The 23,982-nt window shown below is 45.4% G+C and overlaps 1 protein-coding gene and 1 pseudogene across 1 annotated transcript in view; both read left to right on the top strand.

Moving 5' to 3' along the window:
• Positions 1-3,973, top strand: part of LOC123376130 (protein wntless homolog) — a 63,894-nt gene extending 59,921 nt beyond the window's left edge. Inside the window, exon 12 of the mRNA XM_045027904.1 lies at positions 387-3,973. Within this exon, the coding sequence (XP_044883839.1) occupies positions 387-496 (110 nt within the window). The 3' untranslated portion in view covers positions 497-3,973. The remainder of the gene's footprint in view (positions 1-386) is intronic.
• Positions 3,974-8,361: 4,388 nt separating this feature from the next.
• The window catches only part of LOC123376402, a 29,229-nt pseudogene continuing 13,608 nt past the window's right edge, over positions 8,362-23,982 (top strand).

Here is a 23,982-nt window from a genome sequence, read left to right as displayed (position 1 = left end):
CTAAATTGCTATCAATACTAACTTGAAATAGTCTGGGGGGAGCATTGTGTAGCTATGGTGGAGGAAGTGAAAGACAAGACTGAGGAATGGAACTAAATAGTTTTGTTTACTGAGTTTCCAGTTGGTTTCCCTGGGAATACCTTTCTGTAGCACAGTGGCTCTCCAGCATTAGCTCATGTAACTGTTTGTTTGGACTGAAACCACTGCAAAGGAACATTCTTCCCTTCAAATGAATCGAAGGAATCCTGGAAACCCTTCTTAGTTCTCAGTTTTAGAAAAGCTTATTGTTTCCAAGACCCAAACTCTCGGGAAATTTAACCTGGCAGTCACTCTTGTTCCCAGGTCCTCCTTTGTGCATCACGCTGAAACATAGCTTTGTATTTCAGGTGACCTGGGAGTAAGTAGTGGGGAGGAGCTTCAGCTCACCACCACCATCACCCATGTGGATGGGCCAACCGAGGTTTACAAGCTGGCTCGCAAGGAGGCTCAGGAGTAACTCCTGGAACACCTCACTTGGGACAAACACAATGAAGTACAATACACAGGTTGAGACAACGTCCTCCTTGAGGAGACATCAGAAGTAACTCCCTCTACAAATGCCCAGTATTTATAGTGTGTTCACTGAGCGGTGGAACTAAAATAGAACCTTTGTAAACTCTCTTTAATATGGTGTCGCTATCTCTGGGGGAGGGCAGGATATGTATTCTATATTTTACAGACATGCTAAATGAACACTAAGGATGCAAAGTGAAATGTTCAAGAGTTAAGCCAGGATTAATGTTGCCTGCGGAACCTTAATTTTGGCTCCTTGTGTGTATGCAGGATGGTAGTCTTTAATTACTGGGGTTTTAACACAGGACTCCTGCCTCATTCAATGCACAAAGTAAACAGTGCTCGCTTAAGAGGAGGTATTTAGTATTTTGGTTTTTCTTGTGTGTAATTTCCTCATAAACACACAGAAAATGCAAAACTATATTCTGTATCTAACCATATTGACACCCTCCCCACCCCCAGTTGGGTCACTGGCAGGGTTCAAACCTTTAGACCTGTAGCACAGACCTCTGCCACTTAGGCTAACAGTGTCTGGTAGCAGTAGTAGGCTGTTACCTGTGTGTGGACTAGGCACCAAAGAGGGAAGAGAGATGCACACTTTACTAGTGGATTTCACAGCTATTTGCTGACAGAGGAAAGTAGAAACTCTGAACTCCCTGGATTCTTTTCCAAGTCCTGGAGGGGAGTATAGTCTAGTGGGTTATAAACCGTTCTGTCCTTGTCCCTCAACTTTTCTGTATCCTCCTATCTGCCCCACTCCCATTGGGCAGTGCGTCCATATCGTGATGCCCACTTTTCCCAACCTAGCACTAAAAATTTCCCAGATTGTTTTTTACAGTGCTTCTATATCCTGGGAAATTTCCCACAATCTGGGAATTTGAGTAAAATGTTTTGAATGAAAACATTTTACTCAAATTCCCAGATTGTGTGAAATTTCCCAGGATATAGAAGCACTGCCATTGGGCTCCTGAACCCCTTCTCTCCCCTCCTTCCTCCATTTCTGTGCATTCTAGTGATGGCTCCTTCTCATCCATGATGCCTGGGTGTCAGGAGAGGGAGCACTGAGGACACAGGAGAGTCTCTCTCTCTCTCTCTCTCTCTCTCTCTCTCAAAACTCCTGCTCGGAGGCGGCAGCACTAGCATGGAGCATACTCGGAGATGGAATGTCTGGAGAACTTAGCTGCCAAATCTGCACTGAGCATGTGAGAACCAATATTTTTTCAGTGTCTCATAACTTGGCCAAACTTCCTGACCAGTTCTTAGACTCTTTGGGGAGTTTAGCTCTGGCAATGTCCTGCAGACGACTGCACAGTTGAGCAGGACTTTCCCTGCAATTGCTGCTCTTGGCTGCTGCCGGATGCTGTAGTGCTGCACATGGTATTAAGTCATGTGCGCTCCCTGCTAATGCCCAGGCAGTGTGGAGGAGGAAACAGCCTGATTTCAAATGCAGAGGGGATGATCCAGATCTGGAGGGAGAGGGAGTGGACTAGGATACGTGTGGATTGGGGGTGTAGCCGAGAGAGACTGTGACTAGCAGGGCAGGGAGATTAGTAGGAGGAGCTAGAGCTGTAGTGAGGGAGAGGAAAACTAAGACAGGCATGGGTTGGAGGGGACTGGGGCAAAAGGGTAGAGGCTGAGAGAGATGGGCAGAATTGTCTGTGCCCGCTAGAGTGCATACTATGCCAGAACCTGGAATGGATTCCTGAGTGTCTCATTCCTGCTGTCAGCAAATATCTTTTGAAACTCCTGGCAAAGTTTGTGTCTCATCCCCCTCTAGAGCGTGGTCCATGCAGAGGATGAGTCTACTGCTATGGGTTGCTCAAGTAATAGAGGTTTGTGCTGCGAATCTTAAGGTTCCAAATCTGCTGATGACTCATGCATAAGGCTGTTTTTGTCACTGAGGTCATGAAGTCACAGAACCCGTGACTTCTGGAGGCCTCTGACATTCTCTGCTTCAGCCCCAGGGGCTGCAGGACTCTGGAGCTGACGGCCAGTGGGGCCCTGGCAGGGTTCCAGTGACGGGCCCCCTGGAAGGTTCCAGCAACAGGTGATAGACTCCTGATGGAGGACAGTCTTGCATGAGGAGAGGGGGATGCCTTGGGCCACTGGCTGGGGTGTCCCGTTTTCTCTCTAGGAAATATGGTCACCCTGCAGCACCCAGCTGCCATGGGCAGAGGGGGGCACAGTCATTTTTCAGTTGGCTTTTTTTTTTAAGCCTGGGAAATCACTCACACTCACACACTGACAGACACAGTAGTGCTAAGGTTGCAAAGTCAAGCATTCAGAAGTTAGGAAATGCCAGTGTTAAGCTTGCCTGTGTAACCTTAATATGACCCTCTTCTGCATACACATTATGATGTAGTTTTTAATTAATGATCTCACACTATTTCCTGCTCCCATAGGCCCCCTCTGCCTTATTCAGTGCAGAGGATGGACCTGCTGTGGGGATAAATCAGGGATGTGTAGTGAAGGACACTACTGGCTGTAGCATCCCCATCACTAAATGTACGTGTTCCAGTTTCTGGCTGCTCACCTGGAGGTGCCTAGGACCAAATTTGCAGAAGTGCTAAGCGCTCCAGCTGAAGTCAAGTGTTGCTGCACTTGGAGCATAGGCTATGAAAATGCTAAATCTCCTAAAAACAAGGCTCTGGGCTTCTCAAATTTGCTACCAAAAATTAATGGACACTTGGACAATTTTGGCCATAATTTCTGTGCCTCGGTTCCCCATCTGTAAATGCGTAAATGCCACCTCTGTGGGGAGGGGTGTGTGAAGATCCCATGTATTCATGTTTGAAGCACTCTGAGAGCATTAGGAGGAAATTATTAATTTTGTATCCAGTGCAGTTTGGATGGGCTTTGTCAAAAAAAAAAGCCTGGATCCATATTGAGGAGAATAAAAGAAGATATTGAATAAATATATGCTCACACAATGAGGCTGGGGTCCTCTAGAGAAAAATATACATAAGCATATAATTAAAGATGGTAACATAACACATTCCCAAGGGGGCAGAATTCAGTTGCCCTTCCAACCTCAGTTCTGTCATTTCGCAACTTCTGAGAGCTTGACTCTGCAACCTTAATGTTACTTTAACTTTAGGTTTTTTTATGTAATATCTATGTACCTAGAATAAATTCATCCTGACTTTTTTTATAGCATAGTGTAACAGTGCATGTTGTAAAGATTGATTTACAAAAGAGTCATTGCAGCTTTAAAACCAAATCTCGTGTGTCCAACACTAACAAGTCTGTTATGGTGTAGATATCTTTTTATATTTGCTAAACTACTAAGTGCCACTTGCGTACCAGAAACAGCCCCTGGATCTTATTAAATTGTTTGTTTGTATGTTCACTTTTTACAAAATGCTTTAAACAACCTGGAAAAAATGTAGTTTTGTTAATTTAAATAAAATATACAATATTGTGGGTTGGTTTGTTGGCTCATTGAGTGAGAAGAAATTTTAGCCTTTTTTTGGGTATCTTTTTATGGTTTGTCTGCCGAACTGCAGTGGATAGACCGGCGGGGCAGAACTGGAGACCTGAATTTCCCACCAAGCCACCGATCTAGTTCTTGGTGATGTCTTGTGTCTTTTTGGCCTTTTTTAAATCGTCTAATCCATATTTCTTGTGAAAATGCAAAACTGATTTTTTTGGAAGCTGGAATTCTTTTGTATAACTCATTATGAGGCAAGATGGCTAACGTAAGCAACTTGTCACTTCAAATGTGATGAGAAAGCAGTACTTCAGTGGCTGAGCTCCTTCTCTCTTTAATTCCTCACTTTAGAAGCAGTTACGTTATCAAAGTAACTTGGGTCTTGCTTACACCAGGCCAGATCCAGTGCTTTTTGAAGTCAATGGGAACTGAAGCAGGGTGGGTCTCAATATCACAGGTATTTGACATTGGACCTTACAGCTAACTGGAATCCCCTTTGTTTCCTTGTACTTCAAACTGACTTTGCTAACTAGTTTGGCATGTACATCTGCCCAGGGGCATTCTGTGAAGGGAAAGCTAATGTATTAAGTGAAATAATTTGAACTGACAGTTAAACTTACAGGAGACCATTACTGGCTGCTTGAGCTACATGGTGGGATTTATTTATTTATTTTAAATGATATGACATTTGTTTTTTTGAGAACTAGGAAACTGTCAGGAAGAGTGAGTTTCCCTAGGTCAGAACGTGTTCAGCGCTAAAACCAAAACCCCCCTCTCTGATTAGGCTTTCTTGCAATAGTACCCTCCCTTTCATACTAGTGTCCCCAAACGCTCCCAAGCCTGCTCCTTGATAGCAGAAAATGAAGCATGAGGTGCCACTGGCAGTTTCCCTTGTAGGAGGCGCTTGGCTGTTACAGCGATTGTGCTGGGGGAAGGAGGGGGAGCATTTCCAAACACAGAGAGGCACCATGCTCATGTTATGATTTCTGTCTCGCATACACTGTTCTGAACCCTTCTTATGCCATCAAACAGCACGGAGCATGAACAAGAGTGCTGCTCTATGGCCACTTTAAAAAAGCTAACAAACCTACAGAGCTTTCTAAGTACATGCTGCCAGCTCTATTCAACAGAACAAGGTAAAGTAGTTTTAACACCACCCTAAATAACAGACTATATAGGAATGACTAGCACCAGGGTACAAACTGCTGTGCTTTCTTAGGGTACTTCAGGGCATGGTGTCAGTTAGGACTGGTTTATGCTGGAAACTTTCATCAGCATAGCTACATCTCTCAAGGGAGCAAAAAAAATTCACACCCCTGAGATGTAGTTAAGCCAACCTAGCCCCTGGTGTAGCTGGGTCGCTGGAAGATTTCTTCTACCTCTCGGGAAGTGGATTAACTACAGCAACTGGAGAACCCAGTCCCATCACTGTAGTGAGGGTCTACCCTGTAACATTAGAGCAGTGCAGCGGTGGCACTGCAGCTGTGCTACTGTAGCATTTTAAATGTTAACATAGCTGCAGACATAAGACCATAGTTTGTTCAATACTGGCAAGATAGCAGAAGGCATGAACTGTACTGCGAGACTTGTGCTTTTGGAAGCACCTGGAAAGGAGGTGGAATCTTGTTTACACTTACGCCTTGAGCAGTAGCCACTATGCTTCCAAGCAGGCTTTGTACACCTTACTTGTCTGTCTCGAGCCCATGGACCTTGAGTTTTGTCACAATTCTAGGTGCAGTTCATCACGTTCGTAGTGTGACTTAATTTACAAAACTAGCTGTACGCTAATGCACCACTACAGTGAGTTGAAGGCATCTGGGGTACTCTACATCTGGCCCACATTCAATATAGGAACCCAGCCCTGCATTTCTTACGCACCCAGACTTCCCTTGTCTTCAGTGGGAATCCTGGGTGCTCAAAAAAGGCAGGGCAAGGCCCAGCTCCCCCTCTGCACCCCTGATGGAATGTGGAATTACAGTGATGCTTTTTGGCAACCTCTAATCAAACCTCCTTTGTAACTTCTGTACTTGGTTGATGAAACAGTACTAAGCTGGTGCTTGTAACACTCCTAACAATCACTCTTCATTCTATATACACTGCCAACAATGGGGAACGCTTTCTTGACGAGAAAAATGTTACTGTTGTATTTATAGTGCAATAAAAGGGGCCACGTGACTTTATTTATGCATTAGGATTAAATGGAAAAGTGGGATAATGGATTAGGTAGAATACCTAAATGAGGCATCAAACCATTACAAATAAAGACTATTTGTATACAAAAAATAAACTGGGAGGATATTTCACAAGAGTGACAGATGTGAAAGAAGCTGAGACTATCCATTTATCCAGCTAAAAAGACTAAAGAGAGCATGTTGCATGACAATGAGTGGCTTAATGGGAGACGGTGCTAACTGTGGAACAAAGTTTTAGCCTGTGATAAACCGAGTGTCTGTCATTTATCTAACAGATGTTTGCAATTAACATTTAAAAACAAAGACCAATTAAAATGCCTCTTATGGCTGTTTGTGAAGATGTTTTAAACTGCTGGCTAGGTTGCATTAGAAACTGATGCAGTTTGCATTTGCTTCCCTTCTCTGAAGATTAGGGCACAAACATTCAGACGTGTTATTGACACTGCAGAGGTGAAGTGGTCCAGGAAAAAAACGGGATGGTTAAAGAGAGAATCAATTTAATTAGTCATGTCTGGACAATTGTTTTACTTAGTCTGATATGGAACATCTAAGAATACTGTGTGTGGTTTTGTTTGTTTTTTTGTTTACTTCCTCCTTCTCTCCCCCACCCCCAACTGTAGTCTATTTCTCCTGTTTGTGTGGTTCTTACACACTAGCAGCAGGACAGAGAAACCCTTTTTTGAATAGGAAAAGGTGACTGTAAAACCACAAAAATTGGCAGGGGATAGGTATGGGGCATGAAACTATTAGTTTTTAAAGTGATGTAAAATGCAGAGGAAGCCACTTGCAGTACACAAGAAGTTCTATTTGGCCTACAAAACCCAGAAATTATTCAGCATATTCTTGAGTGCATCTATGTATTCAGGAACTTTTCAATAAAAGGGTTCGTTGTTGGAAATGATGTTTTGGCGGGAGCGTATCTGTCTGGATTAAGCAGTCATCAGGAAGGTTTCTCAGGCCCAGGAATTTCTGGTCAGATCCAGAGAGAGACCCCAGAATAGCCAGTAAGATGGGGGAGAGAGCACTCGCCTCTGATGTGGGTGAGCCAAGTGTGTGTTCCTACTCTGCCATTCTCCCACAGTGAAGGTGAATGCCCTTCCCCCCAGGCTACCGGCTGGTCTGGGTTGGGTCTCTCTGCCTTTCCTGCTGGAGCTGTTCCACTTGGTATAAATAATTAAGCATTCAGTGAGAGAGACTGACTCTGTACCCCACTTCGGATATGGGAGAACCAAGTTCAAGTCCCTGCTCTAAATTAGGAAGAGCAGGGATCTGAGCCTGGATTTCCACCATCCCAGGAGCTTGCCCTGGCCACCAGGCTACTGGCTATTCTGGGCCCTGGCTTATGCTCTCATCATCTTCACAAAACCTTTGGAAAGCTCATGGATTCTTCCGGTATGCAACGGGACCTGTTTCTGAAATCCCACAGCTCTAATATGCATACAGAGTACTCTTATCACAAATGTGAGCCTTGATAGGCTAAATACTGCACAGAAATGTAAATGCCCCCTATGGGTCCCCTGGCCTTGTGTTCTTACCATTGCCTATAAGTTTGCTTGCATGTTCTTCCAGATTCAATTTCACTTTCAAATTGCCTGAGGCATATATTGTAGGGGACAATCCTACACTAACCCCAGCCTGTGAATCTGACTAGCCCTTCCATCTCCAACTTCTATCGCCAGATGTGCACATTGCCTGTACAGCTATCCCAGTATACTGAGCTTGCAAAGCACTCTTAGTGGGGATATAGCGTTTACCAGCCCAACAGCATCTACACTGGGGCTTTTGCCCGCACAGCTATGCTGGGCAGGGATCGCATCCCTGACCAACCTCTCTATGCCAGCAAGAGTTTGTAGTGTAGAGCTAGCCTATGGTTCTGTGACTAAAGAACTAAAAGAAGCACCTGCTGAATGGGCAGTTCTGGCTCTCTCCACAGCTGAGGAGGCTCTATGAGACTGCCATAAATAGCTGCCGCATGATTTGGAAGGGGAGCAGGGGCAAGATAGTGTCCTGTGATTCACTTTTGTGTTCCTGCTCCTTTTAAAGCAGCCAAGCACCAATTTAAATCACAGCTCTCAGAGGAGGGGAGGCAGATCCAGTCTTTCCTCAGCAGCCAGTGCTGAGCCTGTCTCCTTCCCATCCCCACGGCACTTTCCAAGCCCTCAGTTTTGCTGGCGAAGGGGGCCAAGTATGGCTGGGGCAGTTATAGAAAACATGAGCACTAAAAAGCTGTGCATTGTTGGAGGGACCTTGCTGATTTCCCGAGTCATCGCTTTTCTAGTGGGAGGTCTGATGGGTAAGTGTTAAAGGTGCAAACTTTCTCCCTTTCTCCTTCCCTCTGTCCTGGTTAGTTATGTGTTGCTGAATTGCTTCTATGAACATGCATCTTCCCCAGACCTCTTTGTGGACTCCAGTGGCTACCAGGAAAGAAGGGGCAGAGGGGAAAAAGGTGGTACTGCCTAGTTTCAGTATCTGCTTGGAGAGGAAGGGAAAATTGAATAAGAACTTTGAAACTAAAAATCTTTAACTCCTTTTGGTGCAGTTACAGGAAGTAACCTAATCTTCAGTTAATCAAATAATGATAACAAAAACGACAGCTGGGAACTGCTCCAGCAGAAGAATCTTGTTTATCTGTAATTGTGCTGTGATGGTGGAGGTTTTTTTTTTCTCTTTAAAGTCTCTCTCAGATTTCATTTCAGGAACTCTGCCAAGAGGAAGCTCAGTACAAGTTACGGGGTGGGGGGAGTCTGCTTCATGAGGTGGGTTCTTGGCAGATATGGAAGAGATTGAGGAGGCATTTTGGTAGAGTGACACTTGGGGTCCTCTGTGTTTTGTGATGATGTTTTTCCCCTTAGGGCTTTTTGAAGAGCTCCTTTCTCACGTCAGGGAAGCTGCTAAGCAGATTCTCACAGCAGCAAGAAAAATTGCTTCCTTAAACCAATCTGATTGACTTGCCCAAGTTCACATAGAAATTCTGTTGTAAAGGAGATAATGGCACCTGGCTCTCCTAGTCCGAGTCCTTCACCACATGATCATCCTTCCTGGCCAGATGTGCTATTTGGCATTGAAGGGGAACACATGTAGTAAGTGGTGTCACCCTTCATTATTTTAAAGGAGACTTTAAAATTGCATTGGAGGTGCTGACAGTGTCCTGTCAAGTAAATGATGTTACCTTCACTCTTTATGGCACTGTCCACTTACTGTGTAGTCCTTTAAATAACTGCCATTTGGTATGTGTCTTCATTTGATTTTTGATTCATAAACTGCTTGTTGAGTGGTGCAAAACCCGAACAAGCTATTGAGCGGTGAGTGTTTACAAAACACATGTCAGCTCCATGCTGGGTCAGGTTATACAGTGCTGCCCAACACAGAGCTGGTCCTAGCTGAGCTGCTTCACCGGCAGCAGGGGAAAATGCCATTGTGGGGGTTTATGGCTCATGGGCCATTGCTTCATGCCATGAAGTATCTGCATGCTCAGAGCTTGGGGTGAGATCTTGGTGAATCAGGGCATATGTCATAAGAGTCCCCCATCTGTTATTCCCCTCGCTCCCTCACTGCACTGCGCACCCCAGCTCTAAGCACAAGACCAGTTGGTTGTTATAAGCTATTCTGTTGGCTTTGTGTGTGTCTGCCCTAATGAAGTTTTCTGGAATATTGAGCTAATGCCTCTTGATGTAGCTATTAGTATTAAATACAGCAGACACGAAAATTCTGTCTCAGGTCTTTATAAGGAACCGGGGGCAAGGCAGGAAATAGCAGTGTGATGTTTTGGTTTCCACAGATGGTGGATTCCAGGTGAAATCTTTTTACTCACTGCCAGGTTTGCAACAGTTACTGGAAACTTTTGCAGCTAGAATGTTGCTCAACAGGATTTCAGAGCTTCCTTAGTTTCATGTCCGTTACGTGCAGCTTGTGCAACCTCCTTTATTGGGAACAATATGGTGCTAGGAATGCAGTAGTCCCTTTTCAGCTCTAAAAAAGGAGAGGATCTAGCCAAAGTGACATGGACATCATACATTCAGCCCTCACTTCTATCTACCCTGCCAGTTGCAGGTTGCTGATGCCCTTATATATAATATTTTTTTGCAGGGTGGGGGGAATCGCTGCGTGGGTAGATGCTTAGAGGACAAAAGCAACAATAAATGCATGATCTCCACTTGTAACTGAAGGACTAAGTTGTTCAATGGCAGGCTCTGTTGATGAGGAACGCCACTTCTAATCCTCTGGCAAGAAAATTTGAAACCAGCTCATGCTCTGCTGATTTTTTACAAGGCAGGATTTAAAATTTTATCATTTATTCTGGCCAGTACTTCTACTCTGGCTTTAATCTGTCAGTAGCTCATAGCTGTCGCGAAGGGTGACCGCACTTCCCCTCCTACTTGTGCAGAGTCCTGGTGATGGCCTTCCAGCTAGTAAAACCATATTGCCTGAAGCAGTTAAACCCTGTTTTCATCCTGGTTTAACTGCTAGTCGGGATGGACTCAATGTTAAACCTATTTGTTAAAGCAGAAATCTGAAATAGAATAGTGGTTTTAGCACAGCTTGGCCAAGAGCTACTAGCCAGCGAAACCCTATCAAAACAGCTTATGGTAAATGTAAAACCAAGAAGTGTAAAATCATTTCTACTCTGGCTTCATTACTGCTGCATTATCCTTAATGAAAAGGAGGGGTTGGGCCCTGATACCACAATGTCCATGGAATTACCCATGTGCCTAACTACCTTGCTGAATGGGGACCCTGTAATCAGAGCTAGCGCTAGGCATAAGCAGACTAAGCAATTGCTTATGGCCCTGAGCAGCTCAAAGTGGGCCCCCTATTTGCTTTTTGTTTGTTTGTTTGTTGGGGGGGCGGATGCTCCTGTGAAAGGTCCCCAAAGGGGTAGCACCGCCTCTGCCTGTCGTGTTTTCTAGAGTGAGCCTTGCCTACTACTCGAGGTCTCTGGAAGCCATAAAGAATGCATATTCTAGATGTCTCGTCATAAATGTGCCTGGACCGGATTCTGATCTAGTTTATACCTGGTTTAATTGACTTCATGGGAACGTCTCCTGATCTACACTGATGTGAAGTCCAAAATCAGGCCCAATAAGGCCTTTTTCATCTTAGAATTTTTGCCAAGAATTTCCACTCTTGTGAACATGAATGGTAGATAGGATGGGAGTGGTCATGCAGACAAGGCTCTCCGAAGCTGTCTAGAGCCGCTTGGTGCAGGGCTAGATAACAGGAAGATGTAGCCACGCAGAGCCCTGTCTACACTTGTGCTCCCATAGTTACTATGTTCCATTGCTGAAGCTGAACTACTGGTAGCAATGGTGGGGAAACGTTTTTGGCAAAGAACTCTAGTGTAGACAAGGCCTCTTTACCGGAGCAAGAAACAGAAGGATGTAGAATTGGGTGCCACTGGTAGTACCGATATGTGTAATTATCTGATGACTGGAACGTACCTGTCCAGTTATCAGAGTCTCCATCCAGAGGCTGAACAGGCTTGTTCTGCAGTTTACTGCAGCCAGAATCCCAGCTGAGGACCTCATGCTTGGAGCAATATCTTCAGAGGGGAGCTTAGAGAGTGTCCCTCTGGCACAAGTAGATGTTGCTTTTCACTTATACTTGCTCCTGCATAAGCAGAAGGGTTACTAGGGAACATCCTCTTTTTAAGACCTGCTGGAAGGGATTCACTGGCATAGAGTTGGTCCTATGTGCATACCTGAGGAAGGGTCAGTGGTGAATACTGCACAAAAAGCAGTTAGTCATTGTGCCATGGATTTGCAGATTTTATGAATGTGGTTTGTGTTTCCTTTTCAGCTCCAAGTGCGACTACAGCTGTGCTTTATATGTCAGTAAAATGCATAAATGTACAAAAACCCCATCACCAAACCAAATGGCTAATGCCCTGGGGACCCAGCCAGTGTGAGAAGATCCAAGATCTTGATGAAGAAATGAGCAGACCACTAGACATCGGTGATATTGTGTTTGCCGTTCACTTCCCCCTCCCCAACAGGGAGATGAGCTCCTGGCTCCAGTTCATGATTGTCACCATGCAGCTGGACATCGTGTTCAAGATGGATAATGCCATCAGTAAGTCACTTACTAACTGCCCCCATGCTGCTTGATCAAAATATCTACCTCTGGCATTTTTTAATGGATTTTTGGAAAAAAATTGCTTAGTTTTTTTTAGCTTCAAGTGACAATAAAGCTTGAACATTCCTGAACAGAAGTGCTCCTAGCACAGTTCGGAATTTCGGAATGATTGTAGAGGAGAAAAGTAGACAGCCTGGGGGAGCTATTACTGCTGGATATGCTTAGTTAGTATTAATTGTATTACAGCAGCACCTAGAAACCTCATTTTGCTAGTCTCTATACAAACATATGGCATGAAACAGTCTCTGCCCTGAGGAGTTTATAGTCTAAACTCCTCTGTGTTCTGCAGTGTTGTGTGTGTCAGCTCAGCTGTCTCATGCTCTCCCCTCCATCAGTAGCACTGGTTCAGGGGTGCTCTGTGTAGTGTTTTGGGTTCCTTCAGCCTGACGGTGCTCTATGAATGTAAACTGTTACAATGGGCATCTTAGCCTCCAGTGCAAGTATATCGGAAAGTGAGAGTGTTCAAAGCTGGGCGATCAGGGTAACACTGACATGCCCTCTTCTCTCGATCGTGCTATGCTAGCCAGGGGCAACTCCAGACAATTCGCCTCAAAATTGCACGGTCAGTGTGGCAGCAACTGCTCTTCCATTTTACATGTCAGGGACCAAAAAGGGATGATCTTGTCTAGCGATTTATTCTAATCTGTAAAAATGGGTACAAATGGATACATTGGTAAAATGAATGTAATATCCAGCTCACCAGGAGACTGAGACCACATGAATCTGTGCCAGTAGGTGAACACTTCAGTCTCCCTGGACATTCTATAACAGATTTAAAAGTAACTGTTCTTGAACAAAAAAAAAATTAAGAAACAGACTTCAAAAAGAAACAGCAAAACTAAAATTCATTTGCAAATTTAATACCATTAATTGGGGCTTGAATAGGGGTTGGGAGTGGCTGGCTCATTACAAAAGCAGCTTTGCCTCTCCTAGAATTGACACCTCCTCATCTGTTATTGGGAGTGGACTACATCCACCCTGATCGAATTGGCCCTGTCAACATTGGTTCTCCACTTGTGAGGTAACTCCCTTCTCATCGTGTGTCATTATATAATGCCTGCATCTGTAATTTTCACTCCATGCATCTGAAGAAGTGAGGTTTTTTACCCACGAAAGCTTATGCCCAAATAAATTTGTTAGTCTTTAAGGTGCCACCGGACTCCTTGTTGTTTTTGTGCTTCTAATATGACTTGCACTTTTCATTTGAAGAGCTCTCTGAGTGTGAAGCGCTATTGTTCAGAGGCAAGTAGCATGTAGTGTATAGTTTTGGTTCTCCAGGGATGGAAATAATGACTCTTAATTCCAGTGTGAACTGACTTATTAATAGAAGAAGGTTGGGCTTGTGATTTATACCCTGCACTAGGACTTAGGGTGAGTGAGTTCAATTCCTGGCTTTGCTACAGACCTCCTGTTTGACTACGGGTAACTCACCTCACTTCTCTGACCAACTTCAAGCTGCCACTGCAGCTCTTCTGTGCAGCTTGGAGCTGGGTTAGCAGATTTCCCACAGGACTTACTTTGCATAGATTTTCAGGCCAGAAGGGACCATGATCATCTGGTCTGACCTCCTTGGGTGAGAGACAAAATCTCACCCACTGAGGAGAAGTCATGAACCAACGCACATGCTCTTAGAAAGCCAACAAGCTCCTGAGACACAGCCTGGTCCCATTCTGTCCGAGTCTCTCTCACTAGTCCCAGAGACAACTGGGTTTTCTGAAAGCCCCCACCATCCCTGTGTGTATCTCATCCCAATTACCATATTGTTCAGTGGTGTCTTTGGATTTGCATAAGTGGGGAAATTACACTGGAATAAAGTTACTTTCATTCTAGAATAGAGTGTCCGTATGGGGAGCTATACTGGCACAGCTATAGTGCTATAATAATACTGCTATATGTCTGCTAGTCAGTTCCCCCATGAAGACCAGGCCTTCATTAGAGGGTGAAGATAATTAAGTCTTTCTTCTGCCCAGTAGTCTAGCCTGTCCATTTAGGGTCCAGCGGTCCAGCCACAGTGTCCCCATGATGGCTGCTCCATTGTTTGGGTAGTTAAATTCATTCAGTCCCAGAGGCTTGCAATCACTGGCCTTGTGACAGTATCTATCTGTGGGTGAGGGCACAGAAACTGTCTGCTGCCTTCTCTTCAACTCTCACAGCACATAAATCACATTTTGGAAACCGATCAATAATTGTTACAGAGCACCCCTCCTTTCATTGTAGGGGCATAAACCAACTCAAAGTGGATCACACATGGGGGCCCTTTGAAAATCCCAGCTTTGGTGACTAGAATTAGATGGTAATGCTACAAGTGAGTGAGCTCTATTATGCCTAGAGAAGGGTACCATAATGATTGAGCAGCTGGCTCTTTGACCTGTTCTCAAGTAAGGTGGTAAACATCTAACCCTCCAGGATGGGCTAAGGGTGGATTTTCAAAAGCAATCAGTGTTGGCCAATCTTTATTCTCATTGATTTCAGTGGGGCAGAGTTAGGCCACTGCTGAGTGCCTTTGAAAATCCCTCCCTAAATCACCACCCGAGATAGATATCCTTGAATTTTATCACAGTACCTCTCCTCCTTCCCTGAGCCGACATTGCCTACAGTTCGTGTTGTAATTATTTTGGCTGGTTGTTACTCTTGCAGAAGACAATGCAGAGATTACATTTGACGTGTCATTGGCTTATCATGATGACATGGTCGCTGAATGGACAGAAATGGCACATGCAGTACAGACCCGAAAGCTAAAATGCTCCTTTGCATCTTCAAAAGTAAGTTATGGGACAAAATTTAGTCAGAGGTCCACTACTTCTTCAGTGTTCTTATGCTTCATAGGATTTAGCTGCTGCATCCATGTGTCCTGAATGAGTGTTTGATTGCCCTATCTGGACATTGCCCTGTGATCAAAGCCTTAACTAGAGGAAAGCAGACTAGACCTAGTAGTGAGTACAACTTTTGAGTAGAAAGATTGCCTTGTGGGTAAGACAGGGAGTCAGGAGATCTAGGTTCTGTCCCCACTCTAACAGCCTTCTGGCATGACCTTGGGCAAAGTACTTGTTGCTCAGTTTCTCCTGTTAAAAGGAGCAGGGAGGGAAAAGGAAATAATGCCTGTCATCACTGTGGAGTTGGGAGAGTTAATTCACTAATGTTTGTAATATGCTTGGAGATCCTTAGGAGATTGATAGATTCATAGACTCTAGGACTGGAAGGGACCTCGAGAGGTCATCAAGTCCAGTCCCCTGCCCTCATGATGATATAGCTGTGCAAGGTCTATGCATTATGCAAAATATTCCAACATGATTGGAGCACAAATGAGGTGAGACGAGATGAAAGAAAGTTCATTTGCCTTAGTTATCCCTGTTTTGTTTTTTGCAACAGTACCATTTACTGTAACTACTATAGTCATTTTTTAAAATAAATGACAACTCAGTAACATGTTTCAGCTCCAGGTATCTGCTTAACCAGCTGTCCCACCTCACAACTGAAAGGCAATATGGTAATGTAATTGCCTGTCTTATTCCACAGTCCTGCTTTCCCTGAAAAGGGAATATTCAGGATATGATAAGGACTTTGTACTGTGCATCGCCACATTTTAAAGCAGTGACTGACTGTTTCGGTGAACAGAACCAAACCATGGTAAGGTCCAATTAAGTATGAACAATACTGACTTTGTATTTTCCCTCTCTATGCGATTCCACCAGACTAGAGAACATGAAGGCCAATGTGATATGCTGCCTTTCATGGAAATTGGAACTGTGGCTCACTTATTCTACCTCCTCAACATTCAACTCCCTGTGAACGAAAGTCAGGGAGTTAATGTGGGCATTGGAGAAATAAAGGATGTTCGCCTGATAGTAAGTGTGTGTCATTTTTATTACTTGCCTTCAGTAAATGATATCAAATATCTTAACCACTACCACAAGTGGTCTGGGACAACCAATTTTATTTCATCTGTGCCTCACAGGGCACAGATGATTTATGATGGAATGATTTATGATTGAATGGATGATTTATCAGTACAATACCCTAGTTCCTATTCGTAATCCATTGAGCTATCTAGCTACTACCTTTTTGGCACACAGAACCAGAAGAGTTTTTGTTTAAAACTCATTAGAGCTCACTCTGAGTTTTATAAAGGAAAACTCAGATCCCACAACTCCACACTACTGTTATCTCCTAAGACTTTTTGTTGGATTGGGAAACTGAGTGGGGGCTCTTAACTTCTCTGTCACCATTTGAACCCAGTTCACAGCTGTAATGTACATTGCATTATATGAAATGAGTTAGTCTCCAGCCAGTTTCTTAAGGTTCACATCACTAAAACACCACTATCACTGGCACTAATTGGCATCCTTGTTGTCAGTCTTCACTGAGAGAGGGGGAGCAAGTTGACAGCCTTCATGTGGTGCTTCTGTTAAGTGTTGGCGTTGTGAAAATTAACCAACATGCCAATGTCATCAATTGGCCACCAGATGTCGTATTACCGACCTCCCAATGAACATAGCAATGATTATACTATCTCAAACCACCCTTTTCAGGACCAAAAAAGAAAAGTTGGGCCAGTACTCTGAATATACCAACTTAATATAGAAGGGATGTCCAGGGAAAAAAGCAGATTACCTCTCGAGGACCCTGAAAGACCATCACATTGACCTTGTGGCCCTCCAAGAAACACATGTGAAAGAAGATAAAGGTGCCAGACGTAAAATCTATGGCTATACCAAAATCGCTGCTGTCAACCATCCAAAACATGGGCTAGCAGTGTACGTGCAAAATGGATTAGAGGATGTGGAAGTTTTGGAAGACTCATCAACCAGTGGAAGAGAGATCAACATGGTTAGAATCAGGGACATCATTATAGTAAACATATACAAGCCACCTAACATCATGTGGCCTGATCCCATCTCACCTTCCCTTTCTCATCCGGCCATCTACATGGACAACTTTAAGAGGCATCATGAAGACTGGGGAAACGACTCAAATGACAGCTGGGGAACAGATCACAGAATGGGGCCCCCTCGAAGACCTCCACCTGCTCTATGATCCGAAGCAATCCGGATCTTTTTGGTCTGCGAGGTGGACAATGAATCACAACCCTGACCTGTGTTTTGTGACCCGTAATAGTGCAGGTGTCCCACTGGCCACAACAAGAACCATCCTGAGTTACTTCCCACATAGCCAACATCGCCCAATCATCCTCCAGATTGGCCTGGAAGTGCCTCTTCTGCAGTCTGTGCCACAGCTGCATGGGAATTTCCGCAAGGTTGATTGACCTGCCTACGCTTCAGAAAAAGAACATCAAATCCCACAGCTCAAACCAATACCTAGAAACTTCGTCCACTTTTCAAACATCCTAAAATTGACCGCTAAGGAGTACATCCCCCCCCGCAGTGACTGCAAGGCTTTCACCTCCTGCTGGACAAAAGAATCTGAGTCCCTCCTGAGGGAATAGGAAAGGAGCAGCGACCCTGTGCTGCTTGAGTCCTTGAATTCGGTGTCCCTGGAAAAGTGGAAAGAGACTGTTTTGTTTTGAAAGCCTTGATTTCACCCATGGAGTCATAAGGCATGGGCTCTTTTGTGGCAACTTGGAGGATCCCAGCCAGTAATGCGATGCCCGGCAAAGGTGACCGTAAATGCTATTGCCTCTCATCTTCTTCTTTCTAACAGCTAGACCCTGACAGACATGGTTACATGCCAGGAGGTCCAGCAGGAATTCCGCAGAAACCTTCAACAATGCCCAGAGGAATCCCCATTCTCCTCCCCATATTCTGTTGAGATCGATGTTGCACAGTTGGAAACCAAAAGCCGGAAAGCTGCAGGGGTTGATGGCATTCCTCCAGGGTTTCTCAAGAACCTGGTGAGACGGGGACGGGAATGGCTGGAGTGCTTTTTACTGCTGTGCATAGAACTGGAGAAGTGCCAACAAGCTGGCAATGGGCAACAGTGGTTGCCCTATTGAAGCCTGGGAAACCCCAGAGGATGCAACCAGCTAGTGCCCCATCTCTCTCCTCTCAACCATCAGCAAGCTTATGGAACAGGTGCTGCACCACCATCTGTCTGACCTTATCAAAGACATCCTCCCAGCGGAGCAGGCAGGATTTTGCCTGAAGAGGAATTGCTGTGACCAAGCAAAAACAGCGAGGAGTCTTTGTGGCACCTTAGAGACTAACAAATTTATTTGGGCATAAGCTTTCGTGGGCTAGAACCCACTTCGTCAGATGCATAGAGTGGAAAAATACAGGAGCAGCTATAAATACATGAAAGGATGGGGGTTGCTTTACCGAGTGTGAGGTCAGTCTAATGAGAGAAATCAATTAACAGCAGGATACCAAGGGAGGAAAAATAACTTTGAAGTGGTAAGAGAGTAGCCCATTACAGACAGTTGACAAGAAGGTGTGAGTAACAGTAGGGAGAAATTAGTATTGGGGAAATTAAGTTTGGGTTTTGTAATGACCCAACCACTCCTAGTCTTTATTCAGGCCTAATCTGATGGTATCCAGTTTGCAAATTAATTCCAGTTCTGCAGCTTCATGTTGGAGTCTGTTTTTGAAGGTTTTTTTTTGTTTTGTTTTGTTGTTTGTTTGAAGAATTGCCACTTTTAGGTCTGAGTGACCAGAGAGACTGAAGTGTTCGCCTATTGGTTTTTGAATGTTATGATTCCTGATGTCAGATTTGTGTCCATTTATTCTTTTGCGTAGAGACTGTCCGGATTGGCTAATGTACATGGCAGAGGGGCATTGCTGGCACATGATGGCATATATCACATTGGTAGATGGGCAGGTGAACGAGCCCTGGATGGTGTGGCTGATGTGGTTAGTTCCTATGATGGTGTCCCTTAAATAGATATGTGGACAGAGTTGGCACTGGGGTTTGTAGCAGGGTTTGGTTCCTGGGTTGGTTTTTTTGTTGTGTGGTGAGTAGTTGCTGGTGAGTATTTGCTTCAGGTTGGGGGGCTGTCTGTAGATGAGGACTTGTCTGTCTCCCAAGGTCAGTGAGAGTGAGGGATCATCCTTCAGATGATCCTTGATGATGCACTGGAGAGGTTTTAGTTGGGGGCTGTAGGTGACGGCTAGTGGCATTCTGTTACTTTCTATGTTGGGCCTGTCTTGTAGAAGGTGACTTCAGTACCCTTCTGGATCTATTAATCTGTTTCTTCACTTCGCCAGGTGAATATTGCAGTTTTAAGAATGCTTGATAGAGATTCTGTAGGTGTTTGTCTTTGTCTGAGGGATCGGAGCAAATACAGTTGTATCTTAGAGCTTGGCTTTAGACAATGGATTATGTGGTGTGGTCTGGATGAAAGCTGGAGGCATGTAGGTAAGTATAGTGGTCAGTAGGTTTCCGGTATAGGGTGGTGTTTATGTGACCATTGCTTATTAGCACTGTAGTGTCCACAAAGTGGACCTATTGTGTGGACTGGTCCAGGCAGAGGTTGATGGTGGGGTGGAAATTGTTGAAATCTTGGTGGAATCACTCAAGGGCCTCCTTCCCATGCGTCCAGATGATGAAGATGTCATCAGTGTAGCGCAACTACAGTAGGGGCATAAGGGAACAAGAGCTGAGGCAGTGTTGTTCTAAGTCAGCCATAAAAATGTTGGCATACCGAGGGGCCATGCGGGTACTCATAACAGTCCCACTGACTTGAATGTATAAATTGTCCCCAAATCTGAAATAGTTGTGCGTGAGGACAAAGTCACAAAGTTCAGCGACCAGGTTTGCCGTGATGGTATCGGGGATACTGTTCCAGACGGCTTGTAGTCCATCTTTGTGTGGAATGTTGGTGTAGAGGGCTTCCACATCCACAGTGGCTAGGATGGTGTTTTCAGGAAGATCATCAAAGGATTGTAGTTTCCTGAGGAAGCCAGTGGTGTCTCAAAGATAGCTGGGAGTGCTGGTAGAGTAGGGCCTGAGGAGAGAGTCTACATAGCCAGATAATCCTGCTGTTAAGGTGCCAATACCCGAGATGATGGGGCATCCAGGATTGCCAGGTGTATGGATTTTGGATAGCAGGTAGAATACCACTAGTCGGGGCTCTAGGGCTGTGTCAGTGTAGATTTGTTCCTATGCTCCTTTAAGGAGTTTCTTGAGCAGATAGTGTAGTTTCTTTTGGTAATCCTCATTGGGGTCAAAGGATAATGGCCTGTAGAATGTGGTGTCAGAGAGTTGTCTAGCAGCATTGAGGAAGAATTCCAATGTAAGTTGAAGACTGGGATCGCCCTTGTTGATCTGTGCTCGGCATACAACACTGTCTGGAGAAGGGGCCGCCTCCTCAAGATCTCTCACGTCATTCACTGCCAGCAAACGATCTGCTTCCTGGCGGCAATGACTGGGGGCCGCCGCTTTAAGGTACACCTTAATGGCTAAACCAGTAGACCAAGAACTCTTAACTCAGGCTCTGTTCTGGCCTGGATACTTTTTAATCTATATACCGAGGATATATCAGTGACGGAGTCACGGAAATTCATGTATGCGGATGATATTACCCTAACTGTTCAGCATACAAGCCTCCATACCATCAGCTGCACCCTAACCTGAGATCTTAGCACAATGGCTGATTATTTCCAATGCTGGAAACTTAGGCCTAACCCCCTTCCCTCCTCCTCCCCTCCGCCGGTGACTGCTTTCCATCTGAACAATAAAATGGTTAATACCAACTTAATGTGCCATTCTGTAGTGAGACCGTCAGCCATGAGGCTAATCCAAAGTGTCTTGGCATTACACTGGACTGGAGTTTGACCTTTCAACAACACCTAGAACACCCACGATAAGGTCAAGTCTCATGTCGTGCTTATCAGAAAATTGGCTGGAACATCATGGGGCTCCAGTCCACGGACCTTACAAACTGCAACAATTGCCTTGGCATATTCTGCTGCTGAATATTTTGTGCCAATGTGGTCTCATAGCAGTCACACTAAACTTACTAATGCTATGCGCAGAGTGTTAGGGATGCTCAAATAGACTCCAGTTGACTGGCTCCCCGTCCTATCGCACATCCGGCCTGAGCAGCTCTTCTAATCTGTGGAGAAATCTCGCTTTCTTAACCATGTCAATGCAAATGCAAAGATCCTGCTGCATGATGACCTGAAGAACTCCCAAAGATGAGAATAAAATCCCACAACCTCCTATGGAACAGTACCAAGACCATTACATCCATCTTTGATGCTGAGGCTCAATGGAGAGTCACATGGAGCATTTTGACTGCTCAAAACAAGCACATCATCATTGACCCTGCTGAGAAACTACCGGGTTTTGATTTATGTCAGAAAGACTGGTGCAGATTGAATCGCATCAGGACCTCTCCTGGGAGATGTGGACAAACCTTCTTTAAATGGAAAATGAGGCAAACACCTGTATGCGACTGGAGCACATCATATGTGAGTGTCCCTTCGTTCTTTTGCCGGGGGCCTGAAGGACATTCACCAGCTCATTGCTGCGGCACTGTGTTGGCTATCCAACTTAGATATAAATTTGTAGTTGATGCTACCTAGCCAAGCCATACGAAAGAAAGACAGAGAGGGCAGGCATTTAAAGCTTTCTTGAAGATTAGGGCTGAGGCTCACTGCCAGGGCTGTGTGGTGAAGTTTGCTCTGCTATTCCCTGGCTTGTAGCTGTCCTTTTATTATATAGGGTATTTTACAAGCACTGTTTGCTTTAAAACATATAAATATAAATCACCCTTTTCCAGGGTCTGCAAAGGAAACTGTACAGAGACCGTCTGCTATATTGACGGCAGGTAGGGAAAAGAGTGAAATATCGTACAGCTTCCACACTTAAACTTGTCTTCCCTCAGGGTATCCATCAGAATAAATATTTTACAAAGGTATGGTTTGCAATGAAAACCTTCTTCACACCCGTCATCTTCATCATCATGCTCTGGTATTGGAGACGGATCAGAGTGCTGACGTGTGCTCCTGTCCTGCTGGACAAATGAGTAGTGGAGTAATTCTCTCTGATGATCCAGTGAACACAATGGACTTCAGTTTAAATCATGGGTCTCAAACTCAAATGACCATGAGGGCCACATGAGGGCTAGTTCATTGGCCCGAGGGCTGCATCATAGAATCATAGAATCTCAGGGTTGGAAGGGACCTCAGGAGGTCATCTAGTCCAACCCCCTGCTCAAAGCAGGACCAATTCCCAACTAAATCATCCCAGCCAGGGCTTTGTCAAGCCTGACCTTAAAAACCTCTAAGGAAGAAGATTCCACTACCTCCCTAGGTAACCCATTCCAGTTCTTCACCACCCTACTAGTGAAAGTTTTTCCTAATATCCAGCCTAAACCTCCCCCTCTGCAACTTGAGACCATTACTCCTTGTTCTGTCATCTTCTACCACTGAGAACAGTCTAGATCCATCCTCTTTGGAACCCCCTTTCAGGTAGTTGAAAGCAGCTATCAAATCCCCACTCATTCTTCTCTTCTGCAGACTAAACAATCCCAGTTCCCTCAGCCTCTCCTCATAAGTCATGTGCTCCAGCCCCCTAATCATTTTTGTTGCCCTCCGCTGGACTCTCTCCAATTTATCCACCTTCTTCTTGTAGTGTGGGGCCCAAAACTGGACACAGTACTCCAAATGAGGCCTCACCAGTGCTGAGTAGAGGGGAATGATCACATCCCTTGATCTGCTGGAAATGTCCCTACTTATACATCACTGACACACACACCTTTTCTGGCCCTTCCCCTATTCCAACCCCTTTCCTGAAGTCCCCACCCCAACTCCGCCCCCTCCTTGCCCCCAGAGTGTGCATGAGGGGTGTGGTGGGGGCTCAGGGCAGGGAGTTGAGGTGCAGCAGGGGGTTGGGGTGCAGGCAGGGGGCTCAGGGTGCAGAAGGGATGTGGGATGCAGCAAGGGGCTCAGGGAAGGGAGTTGGGGGGGCGGGGTGCAGGAGGGCTTCGGGGTGGCAGCAGTGCACACCGGGGCCAGGGCAGGCCCCTGGCCCCGGGAAATAGCTGGAACCATGTCCCTGCGGCCCCTGGGGGAGGGGGACGCAGGGCTCCGCACCCTGCTTGCCACGCCTCCAGGTATCTCCCCCAAAGCTCCCATTGGCCACTGTTCCCCGTTCCTGGCCAATGGGAGCTGCAGGGGGGCGGTGCCTGGAAGCCAGGGCAACACATGGATGGAGCCCTCTGCTCCCCCCCCCCCCGGCCACAGGGATGTGATGCCAGCTGCTTCAGGGAGTGGTGCAGGGCTCAAGGAGGGGAATCCTGCGGATGTAGTTTGCCCACCCCTAACCTGGAGGTAGACCGGGGGCGCAGGGGCAGGCTGCAGGAAATAGCCCCACGGGCCGCGTGTTTGAGACCCCTGGTTTAAACGCTTCTCCCCAGTCAAAGCCTGAATAACTAGAGGGGAAGCGACCAAGAGTCCTGTGGCACCTTATAGACTAACAGATATACTGGAGCATGAGCTTTCATGGGTGAATACCCACTTTGTCAGATGCATGTAGTGGAAATTTCCAGGGGCAGGTATAAATATGCAGGCAAGAATCAGTCTAAAGATAAGAAGGTTAGTTCAATCAGGGAGGATGAGGCCCTCTTCTAGCAGTTGAGGTGTGAACATCAAGGGAGGAGAAACTGCTTTTGTAGTTGGCTAGCCATTCACAGTCTGTGTTTAATCCTGAGCTGATAGTGTCAGGGGAAGCAAGATTTACCCCACAGGGATTTGACTACTTCTCAATCCTCTGCATAAA

This window comes from Mauremys mutica, chromosome 8 (genome assembly GCF_020497125.1).
Source record: "Mauremys mutica isolate MM-2020 ecotype Southern chromosome 8, ASM2049712v1, whole genome shotgun sequence".
NCBI classification, from domain to species: domain Eukaryota; kingdom Metazoa; phylum Chordata; order Testudines; family Geoemydidae; genus Mauremys; species Mauremys mutica.
Note: the sequence above shows the minus strand (reverse complement) of the source record. Positions and strands in the feature narration are given on the sequence as shown.